The sequence below is a fragment of the Squalius cephalus genome, assembly GCF_949319135.1.
Source record: "Squalius cephalus genome assembly, chromosome: 1".
NCBI classification, from domain to species: domain Eukaryota; kingdom Metazoa; phylum Chordata; class Actinopteri; order Cypriniformes; family Leuciscidae; genus Squalius; species Squalius cephalus.
In genome coordinates, this window is record NC_137122.1 from 26,649,062 (window position 1) to 26,660,567 (window position 11,506).

At 37.2% G+C, this 11,506-nt stretch overlaps 1 protein-coding gene across 1 annotated transcript in view; it reads left to right on the forward strand.

Annotated features, from left to right (window-relative positions):
- The window catches only part of coro7 (coronin 7), a 148,141-nt gene that overhangs the window by 133,331 nt on the left and 3,304 nt on the right, over positions 1-11,506 (forward strand). The window contains exons 10-23 of the mRNA XM_079869401.1: positions 6,305-6,359; positions 6,443-6,500; positions 6,584-6,729; positions 8,029-8,124; positions 8,289-8,390; positions 8,470-8,617; positions 9,404-9,579; positions 9,659-9,767; positions 10,426-10,512; positions 10,606-10,748; positions 10,860-10,964; positions 11,051-11,136; positions 11,236-11,377; positions 11,481-11,506. The exon at positions 11,481-11,506 is cut by the window's right edge and continues 64 nt beyond it. Coding sequence (XP_079725527.1) covers positions 6,305-6,359; positions 6,443-6,500; positions 6,584-6,729; positions 8,029-8,124; positions 8,289-8,390; positions 8,470-8,617; positions 9,404-9,579; positions 9,659-9,767; positions 10,426-10,512; positions 10,606-10,748; positions 10,860-10,964; positions 11,051-11,136; positions 11,236-11,377; positions 11,481-11,506 — 1,479 coding nt within the window. The remainder of the gene's footprint in view (positions 1-6,304; positions 6,360-6,442; positions 6,501-6,583; positions 6,730-8,028; positions 8,125-8,288; positions 8,391-8,469; positions 8,618-9,403; positions 9,580-9,658; positions 9,768-10,425; positions 10,513-10,605; positions 10,749-10,859; positions 10,965-11,050; positions 11,137-11,235; positions 11,378-11,480) is intronic.

The window sequence follows — 11,506 nt, forward strand, 5'->3', positions numbered from 1 at the left end:
TTTTAGTTGCATATGTTTGGTTCTTTGTTCACCCTCAAACTATTATTTTATTTTTATTATTAAGAGGTTTTCATAAGAGTTAACTGTAAACTGCAAACATTAAACTAACTGAAATGAAAATGAAAATGATATTAAAATAAAAACTAATTTAAAAATGCCAGACTACAATAACCTTGATGGGAGTCCCCTGTTGGATAGGTAGACATCGGTCAGAGAGTCCCCTTTTGGCCATTGTAGAGTGATAGTGCTCTGTTAGTTATATAGACATGTATGTGTGTGTGTGCAATGGCACATAACAATGGCAAGTTAATTGTTAGGGACTGCATAACCAAGCATAGAAAGTATCTATGAAGAGAGAATGTTAAATAAGAAAAATAATATTATGAATGATTTTCATGAATTGAACTGTTGCATATATATATATATATATATATATATATATATATATATATATATATATATATATATATATATATATATATATATGAAGAGAGAATGTTAAATAAGAAAAATAATATTATGAATGATTTTCATGAATTGAACTGTTGCATATATATATATATATATATATATATATATATATAATGTATACATTTATACAGTATGTATATATATATATATATATATATACATATATTTCTAAATGAAGTATAGCATTATTTACAAAGCAGTTGTTTGGGTGTTGTCAGTTTAGGTATTGTTATAAGATCACTTAAGTGGAAGTAAATGTAGTAAATTCAGGTAGTTATAAAGCATTTAGTAGTGGTCAGTTAACTATTTTTGTGAGCTCATCTAAAGTGAGGACTAGTTATGCCTTGTAAAGCATTTATAAAGGAGATTTAAAGGCTCACTGATCTTCTAAACAGAAAAAGGAAACAAACACAACACAGTGATACAGAACATACAGATATTTAACTGAGCTTTTAAATCTCCTTTATAAATGCTTTACAAGGCATAACTAGTCCTCACTTTAGATGAGCTCACAAAAATAATTAACTGACCACTACTAAATGCTTTATTATAACTACCTGAATTAATCATGTATTACAGTAGAAATACATGTTAATAAACCATTTATTAACACACTAAGTAACTATTACTATATGTCTGAATAATAAGATATATAAAGTATGAAGGTACATTGAAATAGTTTATTAATCATTTACTTACACTTTCTAAGTGATATTATGAACCACTGACAACTCCTTAACAACTGGTTTGTAAATAATCCTATATTTCATTTATAAATGATAAATTGATCAATAAAGTATGAAAATACAGTTATTAAACACATTATAGATATGCTTTTAAAACAAGAATAAAGCATTTATAGCTGTATTTATAAACTGCTTATTAATGTCTATTAATGCTTTATAAATTAATTAACTGTTTACTAATGCTTATCTAATGATTAATAGTGTGGAGTTATTATAAAGTGTTACTGAAAGGTCCTGTACTAAGCAGCCAGTTAAACAGCAGCTCTACAGTCTCAGAGCCTCTCTAGGACAGCAAGCCATTCAGACAATAGAGAAGTGTGAACGACGTGTGTTAATGGGCCACTGTAGTTCCTGCTCCAGCCTACAGGAGCGCTGCTGAGTATGGACTTAAACACACACACACCTACAGGTCCCCACTTGGTCAAAAATGTAAAAAAATTCACCAGAGCGTGTTTTAGCTGATTTTAACATGTTTTAAAGCATGACCAACAGGGCACTTGAAAAATGTCCCCACTTGGCTCGACGGTCCCCTGTTGGTGAGTGTGTAACGACACCAAGGTCCCCACGTAGATAGGTAGATGAGTACACACACACACACACACACACACACACACACACACAGTGTCCGCAGGGGTTCACTGGAAAACTCTTTCCTGGGTTTAGTTGCACTTGAGTAAAGCAGTGAAGTGAGGCATATCTGCCTTTATGTGTGGAGTTATTCCTCCCACAGGACAATTGAGTTTCCTCTTTCATAGTTTAGCAGACTTCATAACAGTTCTCAAGTGTGTTTTGTTTGGGTATCAATTTGTCTCTGATGTTTCACCTAAAATTCCTTTAGAGGAATAAAAATAGACGAATGAGAGAATAGTGGATATACAATAAGTGTATAGAGTGAAAAAATATATACACACTCAAAAAAAAGTTGCTGCCTTCAATTTCCCCCTGTGGTGAAAATCAAGCTTTTAATGTTGTTTATGTGGTGTTTTTAATATGCTTTAAGTCAAACCATGTCCAAATTCATAAGTCAACACCATCGCTGAGTATTTTCTCCTTAAAACTGCAGCGAACCAAAGACAGTCTCAAAAACACGGTTTGAAATCGCTGGTGTTTCTGACGTCACAAACTACCTTGTAACCAATTAGATCAACATGTGATCGTCAACGAGTGGATCTCTGAGCTGGAGTGAGTGAGTGGAGGCGGGGCTCATATTTATGGGACCTCGTATATTAAATAAAGCAAGGGTGTAGATTCCATTCAAGCTATTTTAAGGCATGAATAAAAAAAAATCAAGAAGAAAAAAATGCTTAATATGTAATTTTGTTGAGTTTTAAGGGAGAAAATTATTGACTACAGGGGGACTTTAAGAACAATCAACTTGGATGCTTAAGTCATTTCAACTTAAATTACATTAAACTGACTTTTAAAAATTACAAATTGATAAGTTAAAGCAATGTAAAAACATGTGTTGGCATAACTTAGCGATCATAATTTTTCACAATTTATAATATTAATACAATAGAATTATAAATGATAGCATCTCAGATCACTTTATCTTGGGATCATTTGATGAGAAAAGTTTAAGTTCATATTGAGATTGACTCTTTACTGGAAACTGAAGTTTGAGATGTTGTTGAGATCTTATCTGAAACACTACTGTGGTCTTATTTCAGGAGAAACATCTGAGAAGCAGGAGACTTCAAAGTTCTCAGTTTGATCTTAATGTTGTCTAGGAGAAACAACTGAGAAATGTAATAGATTTGATGAGATGTTTATATCAAAACCTTTGACTTTTGTTTGCAGACTTTAAAATCAGGAGAGTTCTCTGTTTGTTGAGATATAGAATAGTTGAGAAATTATGGAATTAAAGAAGATTTAAGAAATTTGATGAGAAAAATTTGATCCCATGTAGGGATCTCTGACTTTTGATTGCAAACTTTGGGATCTAGGGAAACCGGAGCACAGTTGAGATGTAGTTGAGATCTTTTCTGAAACTCTACTCTCTTATTTGATGGAGAAACATTTGAGAAATAGTTTGTCTAATTTTAATGCTGTCTAAGAGAATCAACTGAGAAATAATGATCTTGATGAGTTTCAAGTTCATTTTCAAATCTCTGACTTTTGTTTGCAGACTTTGAATTTGGAAGACTTCTCAGTTTACTCTAAATTTAGTCTCATTGCTGTCTAGGAGAACCGATTGAGATGTTTTTAAAGACTTAATGATGTATGTAAAAATTTGATGAGAAATGTTTGCAGACTGTGATCAGATTCACAAGACTTTGTCTTTGTTGTTCTGAGGTCTTTTCCTGAGGAGCAAAAATCGTTGCTCTCCAAGTTGCTGCTAATTAGAAACAATTGAACTATTAAAGAGATTTCATTAGTGTTTTCCCTTTCATTTTGGGTCTCTTGCATTTTAAATCTGCAGATTCAGAGCAGATGAATAACAGCAAGGGACATTGTTGAAGTGTGATTATGTGTAGTGGTGCATTGTGGGAGTGAACGCTGTGGGAACACTGGAGGTGTTTGTGTATTTCCTGCAGAGAAACTCCGACATGGGAACGCAAAGTTGCGCTAACAAAGCGTGGTAACCCCTTACCGACTTCAGAGGCCTGGGGCGAAGATGGGGGAGGGGAGAAGTCAACCGTCAAACACGCAACGCCACCAATCACTGCAGCGAGGAGAACCGCAGGAAGCAAAGCTTTCTGAGTAACTGGAAGGCTCAAATCCAAGCATGCCATTCAGCTAATAGAGTTGAACGTGGCCCGACATGTCGAGGTTTTCACTGCTGGCTCACTTCTGCATGACAATCTGTGGGAGAGTTGAGTAATTAGTAGCTTGTTAGTGTGTAAACACAAGGTGTAATACTCTGTCTTCAGTGTGTTTACTGAAGGCTCAGTCATTCTGGAGCAACCTGAGGTGATTGTGCTCAAGGCCGCAATCGTGTTGGCTCTTAAAGTTGTGTCGTGTTTTTGTAGTATAGTATTTGTGTAGTAAAAAAAAAAAAAAAGAATCTGTCATGTCTTTCAAAACTGAAATGATTTGGTGAAGATTTTGAGTGCTTTCATACTGCGCACTAGAGCTGTCAGACTCAAAAAGGAAGACAAACGTATCATATAAGTTGACCATATGATTAGTGAGGTATATTAGCCATAGATTTGTCAAGTCAAGTCACCTTTATTTATATAGCGCTTTTTACAATACAGATTGTTTCACAGCAGCTTTACAGAGATAACAGGCAACAAAGTTTGTTTCGGCTGTACAGCAGATCTAGAAGAAAATAGCGTCATAGTCCAGCTTAAGTTAGTTCAGTGATGGTTTATTTTGTTGTAAAAAAAGTTATTAATTTAGTTCATTTATATATATATATATATATATATATATATATATATCCACCCTGGAGAAAACAGTGATGTCATCGTCCAGCTCAGTTCAGTTCTCATATAATGGTGTCAATGCAGGCAGATCAGTAATATTTTTGAATATTAAATGTCCCCAACTAAGCAAGCCAACAGCCAAAAGCCAAAGGTGAAAGTGGCAAGGAACCAAAACTCCATCAGGTGACAGATAACCCAGGCTCAGTCGAGGGCAGTTCTCCTCTGGCCGGTGTATGATTATGATCCAGGCAGCGTTACAGGTCAGAAGTCAGATTTGATCAGAACATTCAGAATATTATCCAGTTCCATCTGGTTGGAGGTCGGAGTCATCACGCCGGTATGGAGACGAGTTTGTTGAGGATCAGTGCCGATGGCTGTCGTGTCGATGAGGTCTTCACAGCGCTGATGAGGCTGGCACTTCAGGGATGCGTTGTGGTCGTGTTCAGGCGCAGGTCCACCATCTGATCTGGATACGGCCCGGATCCGGCTGACTTCAGTAAACCTCGGAATAAACAGAAAGACTAACATTAGTGTAGATGCCTTTCTTCTTATGATGTAACGAGTTCATCAGGTGTTATAGGAAGTGTCCCCGTTTCCGACTGACCTGATCTATGCAGCCTAATAATCATTTAACTGATCTGAATAATAGAAATTTTCTTCAAAAAGTACAGTGTATTTTGTTTAAAATTAATTTTAAGCTTCTGTAATGTTCTTTTTTTTTTTCATTATTATTATTTCAGTCATATTGCTACTTGCAACTTCCTTTAATTGAAGCCATGACTAGGACTGTCCAAAGCAGTCATGAATTGCAATATATACTGTAGCCTATATTTAAACACTTCTATTGAAAGTTTGGCATCAATAATATTATTAAGATTTTCATCTTTTTTTTTTTTTTTTTTTTAAGCTCTTGGTCACACACACTGCATAATCATTGTATGGAAATGAGCAGCTTGGAAATTCTTCCAAAAATCTGGATGAAAACCATGTAACGAGAGTAAATGTTTACGTTATGTTGAAATACTTGTGGCAGCTCGTGGTATTTTGTGGTGCACAGGAGCCTGAAGTGATCAGCCCCGTCCCACGCTGTGAGGTGTTTGATGTGGCTCCAATTCGACCGAAGCGAGAAACACACCCCGCTCCCAGCAGCATGTGACTCAAAATAGATGCTCATGTTCCTGTTGTGACCCCGTTACCCATCCATGCCTAGGGCGTCAGCGCACAGAGACATGTGAATGTGGCTTTGTATGTGTGAAATACGTTCAGATTCCAGTCTGAGGTCAAGCAGCCAGACTGAAACGGCACCGATCTGCTGTTTTCAAATGTTCGTGTCTGATCAATGAAGGAGATTGTTTCTGTATTGATGTGACTATATTTTGCTGCCTATCCTGCCATCAAGTGGTCAGAGGACACAATTGATATTTTTGCCACGGCTCACATCATAACTGCAGATCTGTTTGGTCTTCAGTGTCACGTGATCCTTCAAAAATAATTCTAATATGATGATTTGATGCTCAAGAAACATTTCTGATTATTATCAATGTTGAAAACAGCTTTGCTATGTCACATTTGATCATTTTAATGCATCCTTGACGAACAAAAGGTATTAATTTAATTCAGAAAATTCTTACTGAGCTCAAACTTTTGAATGCTGGTGTATTTTAAAAAAAAATTGATAAATATGTCAATAAATATTTGTGTTTATTTTACTCGCAGGACTCTGGTGCCACTGTTTGATCCAGACTCTGGACTACTTATTGTGTCTGGAAATGTACGTAACCAGTTATAAACATTTTTAATAACTACATTTTTTTATATTCAATATTAATATCATGAAGAATTGTGTTATTTCAGGGTGAGAGTGTGATTGACTGTTTTGAGGTGAACACCAGCGAGCCCTTCCTGTCTCAAGGTAACACAGATGTTTTATCTCGATGCTCCTCTGTTTTCACGTTTCCTGAAGCTGATCTCTCTGTGTTGCTCTGTTGCTCTCAGTGAGTCACTGTTTGACGGACGCGTCGACCCGTGGCGTGGCTCTCGTGCCAAAGCTGGCCGTGGATGTGGGCTGCTGCGAGGTTTTACGGCTGATGCAGCTCACGGACAGCTTCATTGTGCCCATCAGTTACCAGGTGCCTCGCAAGGTGAGGACTAACACACTAAATTAAGTTTAAACACATCTGGCTCTGCTGAACCGACAGGGCAAACGTTACTAATGCACTTGGTATGCCCTACACCAATTATGACGTGTAAGCTGACAACATGTAACAGGAATGTGATTTCCAACCCACATGAGTAGAGTAAATCTATAAATGTGTCAGCAAAAGATAAGCTTTAATCTCCCAGTGGTTTTCTGCCAAAATAAAAGTTCGAAAGTTAAAATTTTTAAAGCAAATAAATTAAGACAACTACAAATATTAGTTATTAGTTTTGTAATTTTACTACATATTTTTTATAGCATTAATTTTACTGTTTTACTTTACATACATACATTATTATTATTTTAAAATATTTTACTTTTATTAAACACTTTAATATACATTGTTTTTTAGTAAAATAGCATTGTTGCAGTAGTAATATATTTCTTTATTAATTTAAAGCTGCAGTCCGTAGTTTTTCCTCTTTGTCGCCATCTCTGTTTGAAATCTGCAATTGCAGTTATTCACGGAAATATCAACTTTTTATGTGGGTTGTGGCTCGGCATGGCACAGCTCGGATGAATCCAATGTTTTGAGGAGAATGTGTGGCTGTCAGTCACCGCGCCGGTGTGGATACTGTCTTTCGCATTCACAGAGTCTACTTGCAGTCAATATATATATATATATATATATATATATATATATATATATATATATATATATATATATATATACATACATATATATATATATATATATATATATATATATATATATATATATATATATATATATATATATATATATATATATAATAGTAATAAAATGATACCACAAAAACAATAATAATAATTATTATTTTTTATAGTAATAATAATAAATACTTTTTTTTATTTTTAGTAGAATAGTATTATTGCAATAATAATATGTCTTTGTTAATTTGTTTAACTCATAAATTAAATAGAAATACAATACAAGTATAATAACTAAAGTATAATAAATAACATTATTTAATACTTGTTTTTGATTTTGCGTACAATAGTATTATTGTAATACTAACATCTTTATTAAACTGTTTAATTTTTTTTTTTTTTTTTAATAATGATAAAATAAAACTATTATTATTAGTTTATAGTCATATTGAATGGGGGGAAATTTTACCCTTACCTGATCACACACCTGATGTAAGATCATGTATGAACATTTGAACATTTTTCTATCGTCACTGAAAAGGAATTGAAGTACAAAATCCTCCAGTCTGAACATATCTGATGTTTTAGACATTGTGTGTTTTGTGCATCTCAGGCAGGACAGGACTTTCATGCGGACTTGTATCCGGACACTGTGGGTCACACCGCGTCCATGACGGCAGACGAGTGGTGGAAAGGAGAGAACAAACAGGTCTGTTGAAAAAGCAACTCTGCTTTATTCAATGAGAATTGATTGATTGGCATTGGATTCCTTACTGAAAATGAGTCAGTATGACAGAAGTTTAGAGGGGACAGAATGAAAAAAATAATGCTATATTAACTATTTAAGATGTATATATCACTTCTTTGTGACAGGTGGAGCGAGTCAGTCTTAACCCGAGCAAGAGGCCAAAGCCCAGCGCTCCATCAGCTCAGAAGACACCTGCAAAGGATCTGAGCCGTGACAAGAGCAAAGAGGTTAGTGGGAGTAGCGTCAGGGAAAATGCTTGCTTCACAGAATGGATCTGTCTGTAATGTCTTTCTCTGTGTTTCTCAGGAGACCTCGACCTCCAGCAGTCCCCTCAGCACCCCGAGCAGCAGTGCCGTCCCATCCCGCTCCCCGTCCTCCACCAGCGGCCTGTCCTCTGGCTTCATGCCGAGCCCGAGCCCCAGTCAGAGCTCCCGCGCCTTCCAGAACATGCTCGGTCAGTGCTGGACCGACTCCATTAGTCTGTTACTCTACTTTATACTCAGGGCTTGACATTAACACTCGCCAACCTGACAAGTACGGGTGTATTTCAGCAGTGGTGTGTAACGCAGACACTCCTACTAGCCACTTTGGTGGGTTGAGTTTTATAAATAATATATACCACTGAAAAAGGAAGATAATGCGGGACATATTGAATGACCCCTCCCCCTTTTCAAATAGCCAATAGCGTTTAGTTTACCTCACAGACTGCAAGTCGTACTTGACAGCACTATGGAAGCGAATCCGAGCGCTGATGATACGTTGGATTCAATAGTAGAGGTGTGACTAAATTCTAGACATTTCATCCTTAACGGAATAAAACTTGATCGTTTGTGCATCCGAACACACATCTCCGACTCATACTGCTCTGTGACGTGTCAACGGTCGCTTTGACCAGGTGGTATTTATAGCATGGGGGCTTTAGATTCTAGAGAGCATTTGATTGGACAGAAGATGTGATGAGAAGCTGATGTCATAAAAATTTGTGATCCATATTAGCTGAAGTGAGAGACTGTAAGTTTTGAATGCTTATATCTCCTAAATGCAAATTTTGTCATTGTTTTGGAGCACAGCAGCTTATTCGTAACATATTCATACTAAAAGCTAAAAAACTTACATTTTTATTAATAAATATATATATACATAAAATTGTCAAAATGCTGAACCATATCAAGATATAATGCTTTTAGCAGTGTAAATCGCCCAACTCTATTAGTAAATAGCTTGTGATTGTGATTTGCAGGCCCGAGTTCGAAGTTTCGTCACATCCAGGGGGCCGTTTTGCACCGGGACACCCACATCACCAACCTGCGCGGACTTCATCTGACTACACCAGGGGAGTGTGATGGCTTCTGTGCCAACGGGCAGCGTGTGGCGGTTCCTCTCGCCATCGCCGGAGGGCAGATCGCTGTATTCGAGGTGCAGTTCTATATTCAGACCTTAGATTAAATCTTAAATCTTAGATTGATTTACAGTAGCTCACTGTCTTCTTCTGCAGCTGTCCCAGCCTGGAAAACTCCCGGACACCGCTCTGCCCACCATCCAGAACACTGTCAGCGTGGCGGACTTCTCCTGGGACCCCTTCGACACACACAAGCTGGTTGTGGGTGAGTTTTCGATTCTGATCCTGGATGCTGATTGGTCAATACAGAGTTACAGCTATGATCTACAGACACCTCAAGGATTTACATGAGGTTACCGGCAGGAGGTGGACTGATATTTCTAACATTAAAAAAAATCCTAAATACTTTATATTAAATTAAATATGAAGTAAAACATATTACTGTGTACTTAATTTATATTATTATATTCAATTAGATTTTATAAAGAATGTAAAAAAAGAGTATATGTTAGATATTTTTCTTTATAAATGTGGTTCATTTATTATATAGCTATTTCAAATGTAATATTTATTTATTAATTATAAATTATAATAATTATTTAGTAATTGTAGTGCTTCAAATTAAACCAATTTGAGTTGTTTTGCTTAAAGTTTTTCATTTAACATTTATATTTCATTTCATCTTTATTTCAATTAAGTCATAGTTCACCTCAAAGTCAAAAGAAAATGTAGTTTGTAGCAAATTAATTGTTTGAAGGGCAGCTGTGTCTTCAGGCATTTCATCAAAAGAAACCTAATTACACTCTGTCTGAACACTGAAATCTGAATGTCAGCATTGTTCTCTCTCTCTCTCTCTCTCTCTCTCTCTCTCTCTCTCTCTCTCTCTCTCTCTCTCTCTCTCTCTCTCTCTCTCTCTCTCAAAGCCGGTGATGATGCCAAGATCCGCGTGTGGCAGATTCCCAAAGGAGGCCTGACGGAAACCCTGACTGAGCCGGAGTGTGTTCTGCGGGGTAAGAAACCAGCGCATGTGACCTCTGAACTGTAATAGCAGTGTTAGATTGATTCTGTAGTGTTTGATTGACATGCCCCTTGACCAATGGCAGGACACACTGAGAAGATCTACTCCATCAAGTTCCACCCCCTCGCGTCCGGCCTGCTGGCTTCCTCCTCATACGACCTCACTGTACGACTGTGGAAACTGGAGACAGGAGAAGAAGTCAAGCGACTCAGTGGACATCAGGACCAGGTCTGTCTGTCTATCTATCTATCTATCTATCTATTTATCTATCTATCTATTTAAGGTCTGTTTCAGGGTGATTTTGTAGCCATCAAGGTAACTCGCTATGTTTTTCCTCAGATATTTGGCATGGCTTGGAGTCCAGATGGGAAACTGCTGGCCACTGTGTGCAAGGATGGAAAAGTGCGTTTATATGACCCACGCAAGTCCACAGCGCCCATCCAGGTTAGTTTAGCATCAAGTAAATCTTATCAAACTTCAAAAGCAAAAGAAATGTTTGTGACCAAGTTTTCGCATCTTTGTCCCTGCAGGAGGGCCCGGGACCTGAGGGTCATAGAGGGGCCCGCATAGTGTGGGTCTGTGATGGCAAGTACCTGATGGTTTCAGGATTCGACAGGTACAGTGTACCACAAATTTAGTCATAAATACAATAGAATTGGTACTGTCAGTGTCTGCCTGGCTCTAAAAGAGTTGTAATGGTTTATTTCCTCCACAGTCGCAGTGAAAGACAGCTGTACCTGTTCTCCGCTGAGTCCTTGGCATCCGGGTCTGTGGCTTCTGCGCCTGCTGACGTGTCTCCCTCGACCCTCATCCCGTTCTACGATCCCGACACCAGCGTCCTCATCCTCACTGGGAAGGTGCGCGAGCGTGTGTCCATATTTAACATTAAAAATGTCCACTAATTTACAATAACAACCAGATTAGTCCAACAATGTGTTTGTTGATCCCTTGGTCTTTCAGGGTGACACGCGTGTTTATATATACGA